The following is a 27,379-nucleotide window of genomic DNA, read 5'->3' as shown; positions in this document are numbered from 1 at the left end:
ATCTCCCACCCTTCCAATAGTAACCACCCACTATTCAAAAGGAGTCAATGTCACTTCAGAATTAAGACTATAGACTCTTTTTTTTTGGGGGGGGGGGTACCAGGAATTGAATTCAGGGGCACTCGACCACTAAGCCATATCCCTAGCCCTATTTTGTATTTTATTAAGAGACAGGGTCTCACAGAGTTGTTTAGCACCTCACTATTGCTGAAGCTGGCTTTGAATTCAAGATCCTCCTGCCTCAGCCTCCCATGCTGCTGGGATTACAGGTGTGCGCCACCGCACCTGGCAAGACTATAGACTTTTAAGCCAAACTGCCTGGGTTCAAATCCTGGCTTTATCAGTTACTATCTATCTCTGTCATTTGAACAAGTTATTTAACAACTTTGTGCCTTAGTTTCCCTATCTGCATATAGATGTTATATTTTGAGGATCAATAAGTTCACATATGCAAAGTATTTAGAATTGTGTGAAAAGTTTTTTGCCACTGTTATTTTGAATGTACACTTAAAAAAAACAGATGTTGATGTTTTAGGGAAAACCAGGTGAAGGGTACAGGGGACCTCTCTGTACTGCCTTTGAAACTATGAATTCAGAAATATTTCAAAATAAAAAGCTAAAATAAATACACAGTTGTTAAAAACAAGCAATTAATATGAAAGATTGTCAAGTGAGAAAAAGCAAGATGTGGAATAAGGCATGTGATAATCTCTATTTTGTATCAAGAAATGGGGAGGGGATAAAAAGTGGATTTGCTTGTATCTGTAAAACAGAATTCTAGAAGAGCAAGTTAGAAACGAATAATGGCTATTTGGAAAAGGGTCTTTATTTTTTAATTAAGTGACTGTTTCCTATTCAAAAGTTATTTAAAAATAAATATGCACAGTAACAGAAAAGAACTGCAAATAACATTCCTATCATAGCATAAAAGCATTTCCATTTGCAACAAGTCAAATAACACCAATTTGACAAATTATAGGGTACATTAAGTTCAATGACAAAGTACTTTTTCCAGTGCCTCTGTTTCACTCACAATGTGTAAAATTCAGAGAAGTTAAATTCCTTAATTTTTGAGGGCGAGCTGAAGAGCCACTCCTTTTTTATTTTTAGCCAGTCGTGATTTTCCGATATGGCAGCCAGTGGGTGATCTTATCTAAGATCTAGTGATGTTTCTAAGCATCATCATGTGTGGCAGGGCGGGTGGGGGTGCTTCTCTAGTGTTAAGTAAGCAAGTCTTATAAATCCTGGACCTGTGTACATGACAGAGGAAGGATACAACCACACAAAGTCTGGATTTAGCCAGTTGGATTTAGCTGGTCCTAGAGAAGAGAGACACACCCACAGGCTCACTCATTTTCCGACACAGTCCCATGTCCAAACAAAGGTTGCAAAGCAGACACATTATGGTAACCAAGGGATAAAATTCTCCCAAATCTCTTGCTGTTTCTGCAAAGTCCATTTCTTTTCTTGATTCTTTAAACATCTTTTTTAGCAATACATTAGGGTAAGTTATATTAGCTGCTATAACAAACAACCCCTAAGTCTCAGCGATATAATAGAACGATTCCTTTTTTGTATCTATCACGGTCCATTGTGGACCAAAAATGAGGGGTTTTTCTCTACACTACCTTCTAGAAAACTTGGCTGAAAGAGATTATAGCATTTTCAACATATGGCTTCTAGATCATCCTGGAAGTTGATATCCATCCAACAAGTATCCAGGAAAAGAGAACATAAGGAATGAAGCAGAACATCACATCTGGAAGTGGGAGTTTTTTCCTTCCTATGCCTGTGGCTAGAACTCAATCACATGGTGCCACCATGGTATCACTGAGTGCTGCTGGGGAAGCTGGGAAATGCAGTTTAGTATGTCACTACAAGATGTAAAATAATTTAGTGAACACACCACCTTGCTCCTGCCACATGCTGCCATTACTTTGATGATGATTTTTCTCCTTAGATATTTTAAGATCTCCTGCTCTTCACCGACCTTCACAGTGATGCCACCAGCCAGAGTGCACAGAGACTCCCACTTAAAAGCAAAGTGAGCTCCAAAGAAGAGTTAGCTAACTAGGTTTAATAGCATGGGTATTGAAGGTTAACCAAGAGCTTGAGCACCACACCTGCTGCCCTCTAACCCCACCACAGGTAACACATTCACCTCTGACTCTGTTCCATCATGGTCCAATCAATCACAACTTCAGATTAATAGGATGTTATGCTTATAGATTCCTCATAGGATTTATTTCCCCCAAATGAAAAGTTCGCCATCAGTTTGGTTGATATGCAATCACAAAGCTATAAAGATTGGGTGATAAGATTAGCAGAAATATATCAGAGAAAATAATATAAAACTGAATGTATACAGTTACTTCTGGACAATTTTAGCCTGTTTTTTAAATTTATGTTGATACCAGAGATTGAACCCAAGGGGCACTTTAACCATTGGGCCACATCCTCAGCTCTTTTTATTTTTAATTTTGAGACAGAGTCTTGCTGAGTTACTGAGGGCCTCACTAAGTTGCTGAGGCTGGCTTTGAACTTGCGATTCTTCTGCCTCAGCCTCCAGAGCTGCTGGGATTACAGGTGTACACCACTGTATGCTGGGCCTGTTTAGTTGTTGTTCTTTTTATTTTTAAACTGCCTCTCCCTTTTCTCTTTTCTGTAGTCTTATTATCCAATCCTCTACTTACCTCTTAAATTCTCAAATATTTTCTTTGCTACTTTATTACTTCATATCCATTTGTCAGTTTGCTAATTCTATCTCTACCTCCATCAGACCTGTTTTAAATTTATTTACTCAGCGGTTTTTTAAAATCCAACTGATTATTTAATTCCTACATGTTCTAGTTGGTTCTTTTCCAAATCTGTCTGGTTAGGTTTCCCCCTCCACGGTATTTTGCTGTATGTACATATGCATTTATATTAAACTCTTTATTTTAAAATCTCATTTTAACCAATAAGTAAAAACTATACATATTAATGAGGTGTCATGTGATGTATACACTGTATAATGTATATAAGAGTAGAAATAGCTGTCTCCTCAAACATTGATCATTTATGGTGAAAACATTCAAAACCCTTTCTTCAAGCTTTCAAAAAACATACGGTACATTATCATCTTTAGTCACCCTGCTGTGTAATATGACACAGGAACTTCTTTCCCCTATAATACCTGCAAATCCACCTCTCTCCAACTGCCTCCACTGTCCCCAGCATCTACTAGTTACCATTCTAGTCTATATGTATAAGATCCACTTTTTTAGATTCTACATACAAATGAAGTCATATGGTATTTGTTTTTCTTTGCCTTATTTCACTTTAACATAATGACCTCCAGTTGTACCCATGTTATTAAAAATTACAGGATTTCATTCTGTTTTGCAGCCAAATAGTACTTCACTGTGTGTGTGTGTGTGTGTGTGTGTGTGTGTGGTACATTTTCTTTATCCATGTATCAGATGATGGACACTTAGGTTGTTTCCATTTCTTGACTATTGTGAATAGTGCTGCAATCAGCACGGGAGTACAGACCTGGGGATATAGCTCAGTGTGCTTGCCTGGCATGCACAGGGCCCTGGGTTAAATCCCCAGCACCACAAACAAACAAAAACCCACAAGAGTGCAGAAGATATCTCTTCCATATACTGGGTTTGGGAATGGTGTCATAGTTTGGATGTGAAGTGTCCCCAAAACACTCTTGTTAATGCACGAGTATGCAGAGGGAAAGGAATTGGATTGTGAGAAGCTGCAACCTAATCAGTGCATCCTAGTCTGAATGGACTGATGGGGTGGCAACTGTAGCCAGGTGAGGTGTGGCTGGAGGATTTCCAGTGCCCCCACTCCCACTTTAGCTTCCTAACTCCACCAAGAGCTAAGTGGCTTTCTGAAACTCAACCCTTCCTCACTGATGTCCTGCCTCACTTTGAGCCCAAAACAATGGAGTTGGCCATCTACAGGCTAAGACTTCTGAAACTATGATTCCCAAATAAACTTTTCCTCCTTTAAGTTGTGCTTGTTTTGATCACAAAAGTTAACTCAAAACACAAAAGTTAACTATATGATGATTGCTCTATAGTAGATTCATTTTACATTTTTTAGAAACCTCCATATTGTTTTCCGTAATAGCTGAACTAATTCACATTCCCAACACCATGGAAGGCTTCCATTTTCTCTACCTCCTCCCCAGCACTTGTTATCTTTTAGATAACAGCCATTCTTACTGGAGTGAGGTGATATCTCAGGGTTTGATTTGCATGTTTCCTGTGATTAGTGATGTTGAACTGTTTTTCATACCTGTTGGCCATCTGTATGTTTCCATTAAAGAAAGGTCTATTTAGATGTACTGCCCATTTTTCAATTGGGTTATGTTTCTTTGCTATCAAGTTTTCTGAGTTGCTTACATCTTCTGGATAGCAATCCTTTGTATAGTTTGAAAATACTTCTCTTTTCTATAGGTTGTCTCTTCATTCTGTCACTGAGATTACAGATGAGCACCATGGTATCTGGCTCTATATGAATCTTAGGACTGTGTTTCTAGTTTTGTCAATAATGTCATTGGTATTTTGATAGGGATTACATTGAATCTGCAGATCATTTTCAGTAGCAGGGACATTTTAACAATATTGATTTCTTCCTTAATATTTTTAAATCTTTATGTCTTTAGTTTAAAAAATACCTTCCAAAGCATCTATCGTGTTATTGAATTATCTGAAACCCTAGGAGTCTAAAGTCTTTTGTTTTAGAAAATAGGTTGACTTTCACTCACAAAGAATTACTGTGTCATTATTTCATAATTTATTGGGGACTATATTTATGGGAAGCCCAGGCAGCCTGGATGGGGAGTGGATTTCTGCAGTGGTCTATGCTTGCTTTTGTCAGGTACCTACTGGGATTATAACTCAAGTTCTAATTTATTTTTTTTCCTTAATATTTATTTTATAGTTGTAGTTGGACACAACACCTTTATTTCGCTCACTTATTTTTTATGTGGTCCCAAGGATTGAACCCAGGGTCCCGCGCGTGCGAGACGAGTGCTCTACCATTGAGCCACAACCCCAGCCCCTCAAGTTCTAATTTCTATGCAATTTTTTGCTTATGGTTTCCTAGTTTTAAAAATTGAAACCCCAATCATGATTGTTGTGCTGTATCCCTGATTAAAATTCTTCAGCAGAAATATTTTTCTCCTCCTGAAGCTCAGCTTCTTTGTGCCTAGACCTGGGTTTTCTTAGTCCGTTTCTCCGCTGGCAGCGTGGCCTTTGGAGGGCTCCATTGTCAGCAGAAGATCTATCTGCAACTCAAGCCTCAGGACTCTATTAGCCCTTGTTTGCTTCAGGTTCCTGAACTTCCCTCACATTTTTGTGAGATTTGCCCTGTGTATAAAAGGATTCTTGTGCCAGGTGCGGTGGGGCATGTTTGCAATCTCAGCTGCTCAGGAGGCTGAGGCAGGAGGATGGTGAGTTCAAAGCCAGCCTTAGCAACAGTGAGACACCAAACTACTCAGTGAGACCCTGTCTCTAAATAAAATACAAAATAGGGCTGGGGATGTGGCTCAGTGGTTGAGTGCCCCTGAGTTCAATCCCCAGTACCTCCCCTGCAAAAAAAAAAAAAAGATACTTGTTACATCTTCCTAGTTTTTCTAGGTATTTGGGGTGGAGAGGATAGAATTTCAAGTTCATCCATACGCTGTGTAACCAGAACTAAAAGGTCTCTGCCCAGAACTGTAAATATGTAAAAACATCAGCAAGCCTGTAAACCCAGCTACCTGGGAGACTGAGGCAAGAGAAGAACTTGAGCCCACAAATTTGAGGCAAGTGTAGGCAACATACTGAGACACTGCTTCAAACAAACAAACAAACAAGCAAGCAAAAATCAGCAAGCAATGAAAACTGAGATCAGAGATGAGGCCTTTCTTCAAAGTACCCTGAATATTGATAATGCAGCAAAATTCTGATTTTAGCAAAAAGCTGACCTACATAAATCTATGAACTTTGATGACAAAAAAGAATAACAGAATCCATAACACAAGTTTGGAGGGGTTAAATGTTTATTAAACCAAGCTTTAAATCATACATCCACCTACCGTCTGTAAACAAATACAGTCCACGTGTAAGTAAATGGGCAGCAGATCAGAACCAGTGGAAAAACTCAAGTTCCCTTTGCACAATTGGCACCTCCCCAGAACACCCCCCGCAGGCCGACCCCACAGGGCTGTGCTGCAGGTAAGGGCGAGAGGAAAGAACCAGAGAGTGAGCTCCACTCCATCCCGAGGGTGGGGGTCAAGACAGGCATCTGTTCCACACCAGGTGGGGTGGACCACAGCAAGGCCACAGGGTAGTTTTTACATTCACAGATTGGCTGAAATAGTACAAATGAACTTTCCTAATCTCGGTGTCTCCCTCCCTATCACCATCATTGGTAAGAAGTGTGAGTTAAAATAAAGGACGGACCACAGGTGGTTACAAAAATAGATGACTCGTAGAGTAATAAATATCTATAAGTAGCAGAGCATAAACTTATATAAAATTTACCTTTTCCCATAATGTGCAGATTATCATAAGTATGTTCGAGAGGTATGGTCAGCAGAATTCAGAGCGGTAAGAAGGGATTTTTTTTTTTTTGGTACCAGGGAGTATATCCAGAGGCACTTAACCACTGAGCCACATCCCCAGCCCTTTTTATACATTTTATTTAGAGATAGGGTCTTGCTAAGTTGCTTAGGGCCTTGCTAAGTGCTGAGGCTGGCTTTGAACTCATGATCCTCCTGCCTCAGCCTCCCAAGCCGCAGGGATGATAGGCATGTGCCATAATGCCCAGCTCCAGTAAGAGGGGATTTGGAAAGAAAAAACATTCAGGTTCAAAACCCAGAGGAGGCTGAATGCAGATGGGAAAACACAAAATCCCAAATCTTCCCAGCACATGATCCTACTTAGTAGACACCACAATTAGCTTACAGCCCTTTTTATATCTTAAAAAGTAACTCTTTGTTACCTATGTACAAACTTTAAAAAAGATTTATCAGGAGACCCCAAAATTGATTTAACAGCGGCATTAAAACTGCTGAAACCTGTAGCACTGTGTGTGCTTCCATGTACTTCTGTGTATGAGGCTGAAAAAGGCCCCAGAAATGTTTTAGATAGCTTTTAGAATTCCCACGGAAATCAATTCTACAATCATTTCAGTTATAGAAGAACAAAAGAAAGAAGGGAAAAATAACCCCTCAAACTAGGGTTGGGGTTGGGTGGGGCAAAAAAAAAAATCTCACAAAGTAACTAAAAATTCATGAATATATAAATGACATTCATAGGTTCTTTTAATACTTATGGAATGCTATATAAGGTAACTGTGGAATGGTATTCCGAAACCAATCTCATTTTGAGGGGTACAGTCATTCCATTCTAATTCTAAAATTAAAAGCACTTATCCCACATAATGTGCGTTTCAGCGAGGCTGACAAGTAGACTTTGTTGTATTCGACAGTGTCACCTTAAAGCTCCATAAAAGATTCATGGCTGACCTGAACTGCAAAAGTTCAGAACTCACAATTCCACAGGTAGCTATTCATGCTCATTGCTTGCAGAGAGCAAAGGATCCACTCGAGCTGTCCTAAAGTCACCTCAGCCTACAACAGTGTTCCCTGGAAACTTTGGCTAGTTTCCTTTGCTAAAACATCTCCCTAAGCCCACCGTGTTTGGGACTCGCCGGGGTAAGCAAAGAGCTTCCCCTGACACTAACATACATTCTACACCTTCAAGAGGGATGGACGTGTGCAGCTTCCCCCAGGTCTCCTGTACTCCTGGAACAACCCCTGGAGTCCAGGATGCTTGCTTCCTGTGGAACACAATGTGTGACAGGCCAGGATGAAGTAGATTTTTGAAAGTAGTGGTTCTCAAATTAGAGTGAGCATCAGAAACACACGGAAGGTGTACTGAAGCAGAGATAGCACTCGGGGGTCCAGGGCAGGGCCTGGGAAACTGGATTCCAAAGAGTGAAGCAGATCCTACCCGACCGTGGACCACACCTGGTGTGGCAATCATCAAGACCCTGACCCCCACACATCTCAGTGTCAGGATGTCCTCCTGTGACCTCAGGAAAGGTTGCATGGGACACTTGCCACAACCAAGTAGCCGGAGGCCAGAAAAGCCTAGTAGTATCTTAAAAGGTCCCACATGTTGGCAGGTAGAGAGTGCGCACTCCATTCCTGGCTCTGTTCCCACACACCCAGATGACCAGGTATAGCAACTGCATCTTTCAAGAGGAATAATAGCAGCACCCTCTCAGAGGATCTGGGGGACTTGAGGGGAAGTATATAAGTGGATTATCTAATTGAAAGTTATCTAATTGTAAAACACAAACAAACAAACAACAAAAAAAAACACCAACCCACAATCAAAGTAAGTTAATTATGCTGGTTTGAGATAGTGTTTAAATGTTAAATACGGTGATCTTTGAACACATTCCCTTCCTCATCCTACCAACCATTTTAATGTTGGTTAAATTTATCATCAAAAGAAGGAGAAAAAAAATAATTCATCCACTCAAATACATATGAAGTACACCTAAAAAATTTAGCTGAGATAGTCCCAATCTTATAGAGTACCACAGTGGGGAAATTTCAAATGTGATCTTTAAAAAGGATGTATAATATTGATTAGTAGAAACACCCACACAATGAGAAGTTAACACACATGCCCACATGTGTGTTTAGTTGTTGCCCTGTACAGTTGAGCCAACGAACTGCCTCTCGTAATTAAAAAACGAACCTGTAACAATTCATACATGTCCGTGTTGGGAGCACGATTGGGCAAATCTCTTGTTGCCAAGTGTTGGTTTCCACATGAACCCAATAGACTGATAGGAGAGGCAGGACTTTCCCCAGCCCGTTATGTGATTCCCGTTAGATGTGCTCTGGATGGCTCTGGAGACAGGACAGCATCTCTGAGACAGGTCGGCCTTCGTAGCAGATCTGATACACGGCAGTAAACAATGGAAACCTGAGCAAGAGGAAATGTGGAAAGGCAAGCTTAGGCCATCTGGTTTACCTCCTAGAACAAATTTGTTTTTCTGTCCTGCTTACTAGCCTGCAGATCGATATGCCATTCTGGAAAACACAGTCCTCACTTTCCACATTGCTTTATTCTTTGGTCTCAAGAATGCAGAGCCCTAGCACTGCAGCTACAAGATCTCAGGACCATGAGACTTTTCTCTGCCTAACAAGCTGGGTTGTACTGTTGATACGCAACTCACGTGGTTATCCTCCTGGGGTAAATGGTGGTCATTTACAGAAAAGAGTTGTAGCTCAGGATCTTGGCCCACATCTGGAGTGAGTCCAAGTTCCTGTCACTGTTTTAAAAGATTGGAGAATAAACTTTAAATTGCAAGGAGATATTGTTCTCCCTTCTCCCCAAAGGATCATCTCAAGATGACAATGAGGCTGCCCACACATCACCATAAATAAATCAGGCCTGGAACACTCCTGCAAGAATCCAAGTGAGGACCCACAATTAGCAAAGCCCTGATCTCACGCTGGAAGCTTGATTTATTTTGCTGTTTCCTCCAAGATGTGAACACATATAAGTGAAAGTGTGAAATGGATGAGGGCATAAAGGAGCAACCTAATAATCCTGTGGAAAAACTGGTTCTATTTACTTAAGAAAAGGTAACATCATCTCAGGGTGTGCATGCGCATGCGCGCGCGCACACACACTCTCAGCCTCAAGTGAGCTTAATAGAATTAATAGAGTTTTAAAGGCCATTCTGAAAATTACCTGGCTAGAATCCTATAATGACAATATTTAATTTAAGAAGAGCAAACAGTACTGAGGTATCACATGTCCTTATGAGAGTCATTACTGTAGGTTTTGGAAGGTATGGAAGCCTATGCTATTTTTTGGAGTCAGGTAAACTTTGTCAAATCTGACTCTATAGCCTATGGACTCTGGGCAAGTTTCACAAACCCTGAATCAGTTTGCTCATCTGTAAAATGGACCTGGAGACATAGGCCTATTGTAAGAATCAGGTGAGTTACCTGATGAATAAAGTGTTGTAGTTGGTATCATAATTACAGGGAAGCACAGTAACTCAGCAAGATGAAGGGCTGTATGGCCAGTGGGGCCAGGCAGTGGTCCTGGGGAGGCTGGACAGCTTATGTGCTACAGGACTTCCTCCCTCAGTCAGGTGGCCAATCAGCTGACCCTAGCCCAACCTTAACACAGGTCTGGCTGGAAGGGGAGGGGAGGAGGGAAGCAGGCAACCAGTCACAAGACAAGGACACTGCAAGGCTGTGCATGCACTTTCACATGGGTCCTTTCTAGTGGCACAATGCTGGGACAACTTGTCCTTCCCTCTTTTCTGAATTCTTTGATATTTTATTCATATGACTATATCTATCTTTGTCTATCTATATCCCATGATTATATTGATCTGTATCTATATATATAGTTTTTTTTTTTTTTTTTGTACTGGGGATTGAACCCAGTACAAATGGCTTAACCACTGAGCAATCTCCAGCCCTTTTTTACATTTTAGTTAGAGACAGGGTCTTACTGAGTTGCTTAGGGCCTCCCTAAGTTGCTGAGGCTGGCTTTGAACTCACAATCCTCCGGCCTCAGGAGGATTGTGAGTTCAATTCCTGAGCTGCTGGGATTACAGGCATGCACCACTACAACCAACTATCTTTTTATTTTTTAAAACAAGTAATCATTGTTGAAAAATTTAAAACTTACGGCAGGCAGTTCTTTCTGATCACCCTGCAGGACAAACCAGAATCTAAACCTTCCTACTCTGTCCTGCGCCTTATAGAATTGAGGTCTCGTGGAAGTTGAGTTGGTTTTGTGCAAACACTTATTTTGGGGGCAGGTAGGTGTTTCCTGCTCCCACACAAAGGACTAACTAATCCAGTACAGTCCTGGGTTCACTTGTCAAATGGACTCATCTGCCAGGGGCTGGCTGTCATGAGAGCTAGTGTCACAGACCATGGGAGACTTACTTATCCATGAGTCCCTTCTGTTTGAGGATGCGGTATACTTCAGCAGAAGTCTGAGGTCCTTGGAGCTTCTGCCCATTCAGCATCTCCTTCTCCAATTCTTCAATGGTCTTAAAAGCAAAGGATTAAAAAAAAAAAAAACTATGGCAAAGACTAGAGAGCAATTGATTTCAAGAGGAGAGTGGGGAGGAGAGTTATCATCCCCTGCTGTAAGCCCAGAGAGACTCTCTTGGCCACAGGTGTCAAGTGACAGCGGCCAGGGCACACAGAATGCAGCAGGTGCTGTCACTGCTTTCTGTAGGGTGGTTCGGGGGACCAGTGGGAGTGGGAGGGCAGGGGAGGGGCTACCTTCCCAGTTCTGGCGAATGCCTCTGCCACCCTGCGGTTCCGCCCTCCGTAGCAGGTGGTTATCAGGTCAGCCACCCCACAGCTCTCCAGGAAGGTGGCTGTGGACACCTGGCCCTTGCAGAAGATCCTGGCGAAAGCGATCATTTCCATGAGGCCGAGGCGGATGACGGCGGCTTTGGTGTTGTCTCCACAGCGGAGGCCATCGCAGAACCCAGCTCCCACGGCCACAATGTTCTGCAAAGGACACAACAAAGCCAGGCTGCTGTTAGAGCATCCCTGCAGATGAGGCTGCAGAGGGGGACAGTGGAGACCCTGGATCCACCTCAAAATGCTCAGCCCTGCTTCTCCTGCACAAAGGGTGAGGGGAGGGTGAAGGAGGAACAGCAGCTTTTATATCTCCCTTACAAGACAAGGAGCCCACAGGTGGGGACGTAGCAGCAGTGCAGTAGTATCCATCAGGCAGAAATCAGAATGCCTGAGAGCAGTCTGTGCTTAAAGTCTGTTTGACAAACTACTTGGCCTTTTGAGTTCTTTTTATTAAAACTGAATGCTTTGCCCAATTATCACACACAGAAAAGTGTACAAATCCTATGTGTATAATTTGATGAATTTTCACAAACGGAACACACCATGTAGCCAGACCCTGATCCAGAATCAGTGCAACCTGAGCCATAGAGAGAGCCCTCTGCCAGCTCTCCTCCAAAGGTGACCACTCTCACCTCTCACAGCATTGACTCCTGTTACCTGTCTTTAACTATTCTATGAGCTGGGTATAGTAGTGAACACCTGTAACCCCAGTGGCTGGGGAGGCTGAGGCAGGAGGTGCCCAAGTTCAGAGCCAGCCTTAGCAACTTAGCAAGGCCCTAAGCAACTTATCCAGACTCGGTCTCAAAATGTTTTAAAAAGTGCTGGGATGTGGCTCAGTGGCTCAGTGGTAAGCACCCCTGGTACCAATAAAAAAATAAATGAGTTTAAAACTATTCTATGAATGGAATCATATAGAATCCAGTCTTGTACATCTGGATTCATTGTCTCAATTCCATACCACAGTTGCGAAATTCATTCATATTTTTACACATAGCAAACTTATTTAAATTGTTGCATCGCATTCCATCGTTTGAGAGTACTGTAATTTATTCTTTCTTCTGTCAGTGGGCACTGGAGTAAGTTGCAGCTTGGGGCCATTACAAGTGTTGCCACTAGGGACACACACTGTGGTATGCATCCCTTGGTGGCTACACACAGGCAATTCTCTTGGTATGGCATGGAAATTGACCAGGTCCACACAAGTGCAACTGGAGTTTCGGTGTTTTGTTTCATTTAATAATCTCTAAACAAAGGCTCATGTAACATTCACTCTCTGCATGCCTGACAGACACAAGGCAAATCAGACACGAGCCCTCCTCTTCCAAAGTTGATAATCTGGTTTGGGGGTTGGCAACCTAAGAGCCAACTGCTAGTTTTTTGTTGTTGTTGTTGTTTTGTTTTTTTGTTTTAAGTTTTTCAATTTTTTTTTTTAGTTGTAGATGGACATAATACCTTTATTTTATTTTTATGTGGTGCTGAGGATCCAACCCAGTGCCTCACATATGCAAGGCAAGCACTCTGCCATTGAGTGTTTGCAAACACTGATCCCCAGGGAACACAGTCACACCCCCTCATCCACACACTGCCTGTGGTTGTTTGTGTTGCCAGAGCACATGCGAAGTCACGACAGAGCCCCAGAGTCCAAGGTCCACAACGCTTAGACATCTACTATCTGGCCCTTATGGAAAATGTTTGCCAACCCTTGACAACACAGGAAAAATACCGCATGTGCAAAGTATCGCTCCCTGGCTCCCGGCCCCGTCCACTTTCCTACTTCCTTTTTCCTTGCCAGGAACAGACAAGCATTTTTGACTCTATCTAACTGCACTCGTGTTTCTCAGTAATTCCTCATGATTATTTAGGTATTTGTGCCTTAGAAGATCTTAAAACATAAGGCAAGCTGGGCATTCAGTGGTGCTGTCTGCAATCGTTGCTACTCAGGAGGCTAAAGCAAGAGAACTGTAAGTTTGAGGTCAGCCGCAGCAATTTATTGAGAGACCCTATCTCAAAATGAAGAGGGTTGGGGATATAGCTCAGTGGTAGGGCAGTTACCCAGCATGCAGGCACCCAGTACTGCAGACAAAACAAATCAACCGAAAACAAAAACTACGAAGTAAGTTGCTAACTAAAGGGAAATAAATAAAAATGTGTGCTTTTTTTTCCTTCAAAGAACCTATATTTTATTAACAAAAGAATACTTTTTTTTTTTTTTTTAATTTGGGGATTGAACCCAGGAGGTGCTTTACCCGTGAACTACATCCCTGGCCCTTTTTATTTTGGGATAGGGTCTTGCTAAGTTCCTTGGGACCTTGATAAGTTGCTGAGGCTGACCTCGAACTTGCAATGCTTTTGCCTCAGCCTCTGAAATTACTGGGATTACAGGTGTGTGCCACTGGACCTGGTAAAAATAACATTTTCTTAAAACACGTGACCCATTGATTCTGAGTGATGAGGTGAAAAATGGGGAGAACTGAAGCACTGGTAGCCTTACCCTGGGGCTGCAGGCAGTGGGAGAACACTGGAGCAATGAGGTGACACCAGGACAGGCAGGGGCACTCACAGCAGAAGCTCCAAGGCCAGTGTGGATAGGCAGGCCCAATGGCTTTATTAAAGTTATCAAGGCAATGGGCTGAGGCTTAGGATAGGGGTAGTTAGCCTAGTGGTTAGACCAGAGAAACTATTCTTAGATGCTTCCTGCACCACATCCCAATCACTGGAACCCATTCTGTCACGGATACCTGACAAACCCACCCTAGGAAACATCGATGGGCTGAATGGAAGGTAGGAGAGACTTCATCTAACCCAGGGCTCCTGCAGACAGGAGGGCAGGGGAATTATTTATGGAGTGCCTACAGTGAGTTGCACCAGGCTCTTTGCCTGCAGTCTCATCTTAAATTCCCTGATGACTCTGAAGTGTGTACCTATCCTCCCATTTCCTGTCTGGCACAATCCAGGCTCAGAGAGGCTCCCTAGCTTGCCAAGAATACCTCCCTGGCGAGAGAAGGAGTCAGAGCACGCTCCAGGGACCTGGTTCACAGGCCCACTCTGTCCCTTGTGCCTCACTGCTTCCACAGCGTGGGACACTCCCTCCTCCCAGGGTCAGAGAGACCTTCCTCCCCCTCTGCACTTCCGTGTCTAGGGGGAGTTGCCCCCGCACCCTGCTCAGGACAGCTCAGGAGAAAAGACTTACCAGGAAAAACAGAAAGAATGGCAACTGCTAACCTTACTGACTTTTTAGAGCTTCCCATATCATTAACCCCTCTAAATCTAACAGTCCTGCAAGACAGGTCCTATTATCATGCTCAGTGAGAGCTGAAGCAACTGAGGCCCATGGCAAACAGCTATCAGGAGGAGACACAGGAGACGCCCTGCCCAGGGGGGCAGTGAGTAAAGGGAACAGAGAGGCCACCTAGGAGTTCAGGTAAGAACTTTCTAACAGGAAGAGCTGGCCCACTCAACCGAAGACTTGGCAGGAGTCTCTGTCACTGGGAGAGCTCTTTCCAAGCAGCACTGTATGGGCAGAGGCTGAGCCCAACCAGCCCAACTGCACTAGGAGAACAAGCAGATGAGGGGACCTGGGGGCCTGCAGCCCCTCTGTGACCCCTTCACCACAGGGCACATGGGTCTGGACCATCTAGAAGATTCCACTAGATAACTAACCTTCCCATCAAGGGAAGCAGGGGACCTGGGCTCCCACCCACTTTAATTGCTTTACGAGGCCTCTTGAAATCTTTGCCCTCTCCTGCCACCACTTATCACAAGAAAAATAAACACACTGAACCAGTGAGATCCTGTGTTTGAATAGCATGCGAGCAGATGTCCTCCGAGATCGCTCAGCTGTGAAAGTTATCATTACCCACTGTGCATTTAAATCTGCTTTAAACTATCTGCAGCTAAAAATACCAGGACTTTCAGAAGACAGACGTGCTTAAGCCCGTCTCCGTTTCCTGGGTTATGGCAGAACTCGGGCAATCATTCACCTTGAAGTACAGTTTTTGCAATTCTGAATTGGGGTAGGTTGGACAGGCCCTGGGCCTCTTCCATGGCCATCGTCCCACAAAAAGAATGGAAAACCAGAGAGCTGGTCAGATGCCTGCAGCTTTGCAGACACTCTCCCACCTAAGAAGAATCACCCCACGGAAAGCCGGATCAGTATCCACTATTTTCTGTAAGTCCAACAATCCATCTGATTCTTCCTAAGGCTAGCTCCTGAAGCACCTGACCTCAGAGGACCCCGCGGGCAGAGTGTGGGCTTACTAAACGCAAGCTGTTTGCAGGTTGGGCCCTGTATAAGGTAGCCAGGCCAAGGTGTCCAGGAAGGCCAAGGTCAGCCCCATGCTTAGCCAGGGCCAAGGCAAGCACCCTGAGATGAAGCTGCCTTAGCTAGAGCAGCAGTGTCCAAGAGAAGTTTCAGCAATGACATCACGTTTTATATCTGCTCTACCCAATACAGTCACCACTAGCCACATGGGGCCACTGAGCCTTTGCCATGTGGCTACTGTGACACAAACTGAATTTTTAAGTTTGAAAACTTTTAAGTGGAGGAATGAGGACAGTGAGCCGCTGTTGGAGTTCTGAGTGCAGTGCACCCCCACAAGAAGGAAGGCCAGAGATATAGTTGCAACTCACAGAGGACTTGTGCCCAGGCTAAGGTGGCTGGAGAAGTTCCAGGGCACCTCATCAGCTGCAGCTCCTGGGCTGAGTAGAGATCACCTCCCAGAGAAGGAACGCTGTGGGATTGGCTATCAACATCAGGCCTTCCATGCTCGGTGGGGCATGGACTGATGTGGATGAGACCTATGTTTGGGAGACATGGGCCATGGCATCGCCTCAGAACAGGTCCTGTGTTGCTCGTATGCACACTCTGCTGTGAACAGCTCTGTAATGCGGACAGGAAGTTCAAATCCCTGCCAAGCACCTGCACCTGGAGCTCCATCAAGCTGTCTTGCCACTGTACCCTGAGAATTCAGAGGAGTTGTAGCTGATGACAACCCAGGTCACGCAGAATGACTTCACCTGTAACGTGGTGCTGGACCACCCCACAGCGCCAAAGCAGAAGTTCTACCGCTGCCTGTTTCTGGCCTTCACCCTTTCTGCCCGAGGAGCTGAATGGAGATGGAGGCCAGAGGAGGATGGAGGTGAGGCCAGGAGTCCAGGGTCACTAATGAGAAGGTCCCGGACAGGACTGCCAGGCAGGGGGTGGTGAAAAGGAGTCCAGAGTAGGTGCTAGACAGGGAATTCTACGGCAAGGAAGGCACACCTGACAGCATGTCAGCCACCAGCAAAAGCCCTGCTGCAAGGCAGTACCCGGGCCAGAGGGACAGCTGACCACACAGCTGTGACTCCTGTCATCCAGCTCAGGAATTCGCCTCTGGGTAGTTTTCTATACTGAATGCTTACTTCCTCAGCTGACAAAATAATATTTTAGAAAAGTTCTAAAACTTTTTTTTTTTTTTTGCAGTGCTAGGGATCAAACCCAGGGCCTTGCTAGGTAAACGCTCCACCACTATTTACCACTAGGCAAGTGCATCTTAATCATTTGTTAAAATTTTATTTTGCAACAGGGTCTTGCTAAGTTCCCCAGGTTGGTCTCCAGCCTCAGTTTCCTCAGTTAGCTGGGAATATAGGTATGTATCCATATGCCTTGCCAAAAGCACTTTCTTCACCAAAAAAAAATAAAAAATAAATAAATAAATAAAGCTATGACAGCATCTTCATTTGTTCTAAAAGCAACAAATAAATTGCTTTCTATGGAAAAATTATTACTTAATTTGAATATAAACCTAAATCTCCACATATGGCTAGCAGCCACCCTGCTGAACTGTGCAGACTTTGCTCATTCACACAAAGGCCTGGCTGGGTCTAGACGGGCCCTGACTGGAGACCAGGCACAAGGCCGAGCACGGTGCGTCACGGCCAGTGCCCTGGAGCAACCTCCATGCACCACAGTCAGAACCACAGAAGAGCCACACGGAGGAACCCACGAATCCGTGGCACAGTTGGCTGGCTTATCCCAATCTATTCTCTTCTTCCAGAGTAACAGAGTCACCCTTTTAGAACATGAGGACAAAGACCATATGCCAGGGAGGCTGAAAGAGCCTGGGTCCCTTAGGATTCTATGGAGAGAGCTGGTCATGTGAATTCTAGATGTTTATATTAAGAAAGAAAGAAAACCTTCTACCTTGCTCAGCCACTATTATTTTGCGTCTCTTTTATAAGTTTCATCTGCGACCTGATAAAGCGGCTACACACTTATGAGTTTTGTACTTCTCTGTATTAGTACTTCTTAAAATTTACAGCCCAAGAAAAGAAGACAGACATAGAAGAATAAATACTGTATGACTCCACTTATAAAAATTCTAGAAAATGTAAAACTATAGTGTATAAAAGCAGATTAATGGTGCCTGGCGGGAAGTGTGGCAGTGGGGACTACACATGGTATTGTCTGGGGTGAATGGAAATGCTCTGTTGTGTACAAATCTACCATAAAAATAGTCAGGAGAGGCCATGGTTTTGGACTGATCTCCTGCACTAGGTCCCCAAAGACCAGAGCAAACCAAAATAGAGTCACTCATGCTAAATGCCACTTCATCAAACTGAAACAAAAAAGTTTCCCCCCTGAAAACAGGAGATTTCTCGGCTTTAACTTTTTTTTTTGGGGGGGGAGGGGTAACTAGGGATTGAACCCAGAGGCATTTAACCATTGAACATGCACATCCCCAGCCCTTTTTAAAATTTTTTTTTTTTATTTTGAGACAGGATCTCGCTAAGTTGCTTAGAGCCTCACTAAGTTGCTGAGGCTGGCTTTGAACCTGTGATCCTCCGGCCTCAGCCTCCCAAGCCATTGGGATTACAGGCATGTGCCATCATACCTGGCCTCTGCTTTGACTCTTAAAAACAAGAAACCTGAAGTGACCTGATGTTAACCAATCAGGTTTCTCCCTGTTGATCTGTTTATTTGTTTTGACCTATAAAACCCACTGCCCTGCGCCTGGAAGCTCATGGTATTTTGTAGAATGGAGGCTGCCCATATTCATGAATCACAAAAGAAAGCCAGTTAGACTTATAACTAAATTTGTTGTCATTTTGTCTTTCGATAATATTCACTGTCAAAACAGATGCCATTTATATAAAGTTAATTTTTTTTTTTTTTAAAGAATATGTTCAGGGGCTGGGGTTGTGGCTCAGCGGTAGAGCACTCGCCTCTCATGTGTGAGACCCTGGATTCTATCCTCAGCACCACATAAAATAAATAAACAAAATAAAGATATTGTGCCCCTTTGAACTTTCTTTTCATTTTATCCACATAGGGAGTGCTTTTAACGTTTCTATTTTTGTTTTTCAGTAAGTTAAATGACCTCATGGTTTTGTGTGCAAAAATGATTATGTACTGCCGGGTCCATTGGTACACATATGTAATTCCAGCTACTCAGAAGACTGAAGCAGGGGGATTTCAACTTTCTTCTCTCTACCTATCTGTTGTAAGAGACAGAATGAATATGACTACTTTCATCATCAGAAAAACCCAAGAGAACTCCTATTTACACAATAAGAGCAACACATGGTCATCATTTTGCTTTGGCCGTTCTGATGGAGGAGGGCTTCATTTTATTTACAGTCCTTAGATACGAATCAGAAAAGTCAAGTTGTACATAGTAACCAGAGAACACAGGACTATGGTTCTCAAAACCTATGTTGACTCCAACTGTGCCAATATTTGCCACTCTCCAGTCATTCACTCCTTTGGTCTTGATCTCCTTATCTGTATGATACAATGGTTAGACGCAATAACTGCCAGAGGATCTATTTTTCATTTAAAAAAAAGAATACCAACTTTAATGCAGGACCATAGGAATGAGGGTAGCTAATCTCCTTTCAAAGAGTACTCGAGGGGGAACCACCAGTAAGTGGCCCTCAAGCTCTGCCTGCCTCCACCCCATCAATCACCTTCTGTCATGGTAACAAGAACAAATCCACTTACAGGCTTCCTGCCAGGAAAAATGAAAAGTCATTCTAAGTTCACACACAAGGCCAGCAAGGGCTCCCATTAGCAGAAGCTTTTCCAGAACCCTCAATCTAGAATCTTTTCATCCAGCACTCTCTGTACTGATTAGGATTTCACAGCTTCTCCATTGACCACCAAAAACATCCAGTCACTCAAAAACAGCTCTGGAACTCTGGCCAGTGCTGAGTAATTAGGCATTCATGATGCCCCCTGCTGCTGTCAAGTGGTCATTAGCTTAATGGGGGACTATTAAAAACACATAAAAATCCCAAGCAACAAAAATAAACAAAGCATCTGAAGCCAGCATCTTAAATGAGTAACAGGGCCTGCACATAATGGGAAGAATACCCACACATTCATTTAGAAATATGGACGCATTTAGAAATGTGTAAGTGTGCTGCCTGGGAGCCCAAGTCTGTAATTGGTTTTAATTTTTTAAATGCTCATTGTATATTGTGACGATGCAGACACACACAATATTCATTCTAGAAAGAGAGAGACGACTTGGAAGCAAGCTGGGCATGGTAGTGCACACCTCTAACCCCAGCAATCAGGGAGGCTGAAGCAGGAGAATGGCAAGTTTGAGGCCAGCCTCAGCCACCTGGGGAGACCCATGTGTCCAAAAAATAAAAAAGAAAGAAAAAAATCCTGGAAGGATTGGTGATGTAGCTCAGTGGTAGAGTGACCCCTGGGTTCAATTACCAGTACTGCAAGAAAAAGAAAAAGTGAACCAAATAGGGTATTCATACTGAGAACTCTTTTTTTTTTTTACTTTTTCTTTTGGTATAACCTGAAGTGTTAGCTGCCTCCTGGCTGTTTCCTAAGGTCAGGACAGAAAGATATCATGACCTAGGTTTCAAAGGCAGTAGTGGGCTAGTCTGGAGCCCAGGTGTGGACCTTTTTTCCTTTACCTCTTGTTACTTTAAAAATTGTTTTGGACTGAACTCCTGCACTAGGCCCCACAGACCAGGCCAAACTAAAATGGAAATCCTGTTCCACATCAAAAATGGCTGGGGATGTGCTAAATGCCACTTCACCAAACTGAAAATTGAAGGAGAGAGATCCCAAAACAGACCCATTTTCCCCCCACTGAAAACAGGAGGAAGCCATCTCTGTTTTAAAACTTACAAAAAGAAACCTAAAGTAAGTAACCTGTTGTTGCTCAATCTAGCTTTTTTCCTACTGTTCTGTGTCCACCTTACAAAAGCCCACTGTTCCACTGCGGCTCTGTGGGAGCACTTGCTATTTTGTAGAATATTGTTGGCTGCCCCAATGCATGAATCAAACGTAACCCCATGGGTCTATCACTAAATTTGTTGTAATTTTTGTGTCTATCACTAAATTTGTTGTAATTTTTGTCTCTGACACTCCCTAGTCACTGGCCAATTGAGGTTGTTTCTTTAACTGGGATCTTTTCTCTCTCAAGGGCAATGATAAAACTATTCTCAGAAAAAAACTTCTCAATAGCAGACTATTTTTCCCCCCCCTTGGAAAAGAACAACCAGCCAAACCACCAAACCAGTAGAGCCCAGAATTCAGGGGGGAGCAAGTTCCATTTCCTGCTTAAGGTAACAGGCAAAACAGAGGAATGAATGGAATCACCTGCTACTGGGTGAGACCCCAGGAAAGCCAAAGGGGAATGTGACCAACCCCAGACAACAAAGCATCCCAATTCCCCATATACACAAGTAAAAGCAAACCCTGAATAAGTGAGGAACAGGAACAGCAAAACAGGAAGTTATAAACAAGGCTCAATTCACCATTCTTCACCGAAGAATGCAAAAAACACAGAGCCCATTTTTCAGGGTGAGATTCCATAATGCAAACCTGGGCAAATAACTCCTCTCCTTGGGGCGAATGACAAGGCCGACTTTACCTTAAGAGCACCACAAAGTTCAACCGTGTCTGCATCATCGACCACAGTTATTCGGAAATTGGGGGTTTGCAGAAGTTCTTTGAAGAGAAGGCCGTTCTCCATGACTTTGCTGCCTATTGAAAAGTTAGGGAAAAAAGAAATTAGGAACAATCTCTAATCTTCAGCTTCATACCTGATAGTGGTTAAAACCTTGACTGTTATTATAAAAGTAACATGTTGATCACAAAACAATTTAGAAAATGCATAGGAGCAGAAATAGAAAATAGACATTCCGTAATTCCCCAGCATCATTTACAATTTGACATACAACTTTAATTTATTGAATATCAATAGAGTTTTTCTCAAAATTAGGTATGTAGCCAGGCACAGTGGCGCATGTCTGTAATCCCAGTGGATCAGGAAGCTGAGGCAGGAGGATTGTGAGTTCAAAGCCAGCCTCAGCGAAAAAGTGAGGTACTAAGCAACTCAGTAAAACCTGGTTTCTAAATAAAATACAAAATAGGGCTGGGAATGTGGCTCAGTGGTTGAGTGCCCCTGAGCTCAATCCCCAGTACTGTCCCCCAATCCTCCCCACCAAAAAAATTGGGTTTGTAACATTTATGGGTTTTAAAATCTGTTTTCTCTGCTGCGTACAGTGGCGCATGCCAGAGATTTGGGAGACTGAGGCAGGAGGATCGAAATTTGGAGGACAGTCTCAGCACTTAGAGAAATCTTGTCTCACAACAAAAAGGGCTGGGGATGTAGCTCAGTGGTAAAGCACCCCTGGATTCAATTCTTAGTATCAAATGAGGGTGCGTGCATGTGTGCGCGCGCACGCACACACACACACACACACACACACACACAAATGGTTCCCCTAAATTTTGGAAGATGGGAATGCAGTCAAAGAGTACTTGTTTTTGTTCCTGCTATACTCTCTTCCTTTGGGATAGTTCCTGGACTGTGCAGAAAGTTCAGTGGTTTTCATATGCTTGTCTTTATTTACTTGTTTTGGAGACCTATGAGTAAAAAGCAAAACAAAACTAAAATCTTACACCTAAAGCTTCACGTGAAACCTGCTCTGGCTGGTGGGGTGCAGGTGGGACTCACTAAATCCACCCTCCCCTGGTCCTCTGAAATTAGAATCAAAAGACTTGCCAATCAAGTTCCAGTTTCCAAGTCAAAGACTCCACACAGTTGGCAGAAAGCATGCTGAGGACTAGGGCACTTGGGTTCTGCCTGCCTCGAGGCAGAAGCCTAGCAGTTCCCAAGCTTGCTTGCACATTATAGTCACCTCAGGATCTTTAATAACTCCAGCGCCCAGGCCACATCTTAGACCAATTAAATCACAATCTCTGGAGTGGAGCAGGCATCCATAATTTTTGAGGCTCCCTAGATCATTCCAACAGGAAAACAAGTTTGCCACCCTTTGATATAGCCTCTTCTAGCTACGGCACTCTCAGGATGGTGGCGAAGAATCACATATGAAAACTGCCGTGGTTGTAACAACACTCAAAGATCACATAAGATGATTATGGAGTCAGCTGACTTTGCATGGTTATGATCATTCTCTTCTACATTGACAGACAGGGAAACAAAGGCCCAAGGGGGTTTACCAACTTGCCATGGTCACCCAGCTAGTAGAAGACAGCCTAAATTCTAACCCATATGCTGCTCTGGCTCTGGGGCCCAAGCTCCAACTCTATGCTATGCCACATCTGAGGTGTGGGAAGAGAGAAGATGAGCGACAAACAAACATCACAATCAGACCTCTACACCTCCAAGGCAGGAAAAAAAACGCAGGTGTCAAACAATTAAAATTACAGTTAGAAGGGATACAATGTAAAAGTCATCCAGGGGAGGTAGATAGAGAGAGGATGGGATGCAGATGAAATAAGACTGGCCAGGAATCAATCATTCTGAAGATGAGTGATGGGTACATTGGGTTCATGGTATTGTTCTTCCTATCTTTTTTTTTTTTTAATGTTCCATAATAAAACATTTAAAACGCCGACATCTGATAGATGGAAATCCATTTTCTATTCTACAGGCATTACTGTTATCGATTATTCAGCCAATTTTGCCTTTTTCATATATTGTCACTGTGCCAGTTTGAGCAAGCTGTCCTCTTCCTCTTTTTGGACAGTCCACCAGGCCTTCTAGATGATTCTGTGCAACACTATTTCATTATGTGGTTGGTAAACCAGCCCTGGCACCATAGCATATTACCTCCGCCTCTCTACTACCTCACCATACACCTCTGCTCAATGGGAGGGATGCTCATGAGCACCACAGATGAGCCCTTCTCAAGTCACTTTCATCCAGCTGTCTGCAGCTGGAAGCCTGAGTTGCGGCTGAGAGCAACCTGAGGAATGGGCAGAAAGAAGTGAGCTCTCTGTTTGCCATGCATATGGGCAGGGGCTGTGGGCTCCTCTGTGGCTATGGGTAAAGGTATCTATCAGAGATGGGCTTGACTTACGGCACCCTCACATTTTCTCAAATGTACATTTTAAAATTTATTATTTTAATTATGAATAAGGAAGCACTAACTTTATTATTATTACCAGTCACATGTGGCAAGCAGGGACCCAGGCCACCTATACAGTACAGGCAGTACCCAAGAGCCATGTGAGGGGCTGCCCCAAAATTGAACATAAACCAAAAGACAGGAAAATCCTCGGTCACACCAAGTTGTAGAGATCATTCACTGATTTAATAAAACTCCCTCCAAACCCTCATTTCTGCCTACAATTTCAGGTTTGTTTGCTGGGAAGTTCCTGTTTCCTGGATATGTTCCTGGGCCTGATACATAATAGGCTTTGAAAAACCTTTGTGGAATGAGAAGTCTCAAATTTTAAAGGTAAACCCCCAAGAGCAAAGGGAGCTCTTACCACAAGGGGGCACCATCACTCACCATGACAGAACATCTAAGACACTCAAAATTATGCCATTTGTCTTCTTCCTGACAGAAGACACAGTGGGTCAAGATTTCTGAATCTACCATATTTAAAAATTAGCTGGTCCCAAAGGTCATCAAGAAAGGATATCTGGAGAATCACAGTACAATTATCAGATACGTGGAAGTCACTGTTGATATGATACTATCTAATCCATATTCAAGTCTTACCAACCACTCAGTGCTTTTTCTTTTTTTCTTTTGGTACCAGGAGTTGAACCTAGAGGCACTTAACCACTGAGCCACATCCCCCTTTTTTTATATTTTATTTTGAGGCAGGGTCTCGCTGAGTAGCTTAGGGCCTCACTTAATTGCTGGGGCTGGCTTTGAATGGATGATCCTCCTGCCTTAATCTCCTGGGCTACTGGGATTATAGGTGTGTGCCACCGCACCCAGTGCTGTCTTTTTATTTTTTTAATTTAAATATTTATTTTTTAGTTGTAGTTGGACACAATACCTTTATTTTATTTATTTTTATGTGGTGCTGAGGATCAAACCCAGGGCCTCACACATACTAGGTGAACGCTCTACCACTGAGCCACAACCCCAGCCCCACCAGTGCTATTTTTTACAGCAACCATCCCTCCCAGCCTAGGGTCCCACTCAGGATCCTGCACTGCAGCTAGTGGTTGTCATGGCTCTCTAGTGTCTTAATCTGGGACACTCCATTAGCTCTTCATTGTCTTTGATGACATTGACATTTTTAAAATTAATTAATTAATTTTAATTAGGTATATATGACAGCAGAATGCATTTTAATTCATTGTACAAAATTGTACTAAACTTTTCATTTCTCTGGTTGTACATGATGTAGCATCACACCATATGTACAGTCATACATGGACCTCGAGTAATGATGTCCATCTAATTCCACCATCTTTCCTGCTACCATGTCCCACCATCCCTCCCCTTTGCCCAACCAAAATTCCTCCATTTTTCCCATCCCCTCCCACCCCATTATAGATTAGCATCCACTGATCAGAAAGAGCATTCAGCCTTTGGTTTTTGGGATTGGATTACTTTGCTTAGCACGATATTCTCCATCCATTTACCTGCAACATTGACATTATTTTTATACCTTTATTTATTTATTTTCTGTGGTGCTGAGGATCGAACCCAGTGCCTCACACGTGCTAGGCGAGTGCTCTGCCACTGAGCTACAGCCCCAGTCTCGACACTGACATTTTGAACAGTGTGGGCTGGCTGTTTTGTAACTCATCGCTTACTTTGGGCTTGTCTGATATTTCCCCATTTTAAAATCTAGGTTATATAAAGCAATTTTTAAAATATCACCTTCCTGTTCTACCTCACTTCCAACGTTTTGCTTAGTTGAGCTCAGACTGGTTGGTAACTGGGTCACTAGTGTCAGGCACAGTCTAACCCGTAGAGAAGACAGAAGCCTTAGGCAAATAAAAAACAAAGGCAAAGAGATGTGACTTCTGAGCATTTGTCTGTCTTGACAAACCAAAAGGCCTCATGCACCCAGCCAGAAACTTTCCTCCAGCTGACAGGGGGAGCTGGGGAAGGTGAACATCCTGCCAAAATATGCAGGTGGATACAAGGTTTAAATCAGGGACTGTAAGTTAATTCCCAGGCTTATAGAAAAATCGAATAATCAGTCATTTCCAACCAACTGGGAAAAGTTTATTGGCAAATAGGATTGAGTTGGAACAGCCAGTTTTCTTTTTTTGGGGGAAAAAAGTAATTACATTATTTCATAGGCTATATTAAATTTGCAGATGGATAATAGAATTAACTACGAAAGAATAAACCAAACATACATATACTAGTTAAGTATATGGACAGTGAATTATACTAGTAGGTACTAGTGTACATGTATAAATAAATTATTTTCTGGAAGGATATTTAGAAACTGCTAAGAAATTCCCTTTGGGAAGAGGGTGTTTGATGGGTAATTAAAATCTTAGTTCTTATTTTCCACTTTCTCATACTGTTTGAATTTTTCTTTCTTTTTTTTTTTTTTTTAACCTGTGTCTATATACCTACACAGGTGAATAGGCCATTCTTGGCTTCTTCTGTTGGGGTTTAGAAAATGGTACCCCCAAACTACGCCATTTTGGACTTAAAAGTTAAGGGACCTGGGGACCAATGACACAGGGAAGGGCTTCCCTATAATTCCCTCATCTATCCAAAGACAGGATCTGCCAAAGAGGAACACAGTTGCTTTCAAATCTCTTTACTGAAATGCCATTAACCACGGAAGATTAAGTTTATATCACAGAGGAGGAGACAGAAAATCAAACTCTACACCCACAGCCCAGGGCAACTTTATCCCAGACCTCTGTTGGTTCTCTGGGCTCAGTCTCTCCCCTAAAAATCACCTACTCCCTCTCTAAAATTGGCACACCACCCCTTCCCCCTTCAAAGAGGGTATTTAAGCCTCAACCATCTGGCCCTTCTTTTGAGTTTTATATTTTGTATGTGCTGTTCAATGCATCCACATCCTTTTTCTTATGTTAATTTATTGCCAGTATGTTTCAGCAGACTAGATTAGCAAACCTTCAGAGGGCAAGTTTCAATTTCCCTATACTTCTTCATCTGTTCAGCTACCTCTGCTCTTCAAAAAATGTTGCTCAAAAAACTTTTAAATATCCAAATATGAAATTGTTGATGAAATATGATGTAGCTATGAAGATGTATATTAACAGGCTTTAAAAACTGTATATTAAGTGAATAAAACAGTATATGACTTAACAATAAACATAATAAATAGTTTGCATGAATAGAAAAAATAGAAGTATAATTTTCATATACCAAATGAAAGTTAAATAAAATAAAGAATGGTTTTCTTTCGATTATCTCTATTTTTCCCAATGATACAGTGAAGTACCTATATTTTAAAAAATAAAGGTGCCTGGAGGCAGTGGTGCACGCCTATAATATCAGCAGCTTGGGAGGCTGAGGCAGGAGGATCAAGAGTTCAAAGCCAGCCTCAGCAAAATCAAGGTGCTAAGCAACTCAGTGAGACCCTATCTCTAAATAAAATACAAAATAGGGCTGGGGATGTGGCTCAGTGGTCGAGTGCCCCTGAGTTCAATCCCTAGTACTCCCACCATCCCCACCAAAAAATAAAAGGGAAAATGCCATGAAACTTTAATTGCCCTACCCATGAACACATGTGAG

General features: G+C 42.9%; 1 protein-coding gene across 5 annotated transcripts in view; it reads right to left on the bottom strand.

Annotated features, from left to right (window-relative positions):
• Positions 1-810: 810 nt before the first annotated feature.
• Positions 811-27,379, bottom strand: part of Gpd1l (glycerol-3-phosphate dehydrogenase 1 like) — a 59,084-nt gene continuing 32,515 nt past the window's right edge. For all 5 annotated transcript variants that reach the window (XM_046437199.2, XM_058576512.1, XM_058576513.1 and 2 more), the window contains 4 exons: positions 21,301-21,413; positions 11,333-11,566; positions 10,988-11,094; positions 811-8,993 (listed from right to left, as the gene is read on the bottom strand). In XM_046437199.2, coding sequence (XP_046293155.1) covers positions 8,897-8,993; positions 10,988-11,094; positions 11,333-11,566; positions 21,301-21,413 — 551 coding nt within the window. In that variant the 3' untranslated portion in view covers positions 811-8,896. The remainder of the gene's footprint in view (positions 8,994-10,987; positions 11,095-11,332; positions 11,567-21,300; positions 21,414-27,379) is intronic.

This window comes from Marmota monax, unplaced genomic scaffold, assembly GCF_021218885.2.
Source record: "Marmota monax isolate L192 unplaced genomic scaffold, Marmota_monax_Labrador192_F-V1.1 WCK01_AAM20220418_F8-fsc00021, whole genome shotgun sequence".
In the NCBI taxonomy this organism is placed as follows: domain Eukaryota; kingdom Metazoa; phylum Chordata; class Mammalia; order Rodentia; family Sciuridae; genus Marmota; species Marmota monax.
The sequence above is the reverse complement of the archived record's forward strand: the minus strand, read 5'-3'. Positions and strand labels throughout refer to the sequence as shown.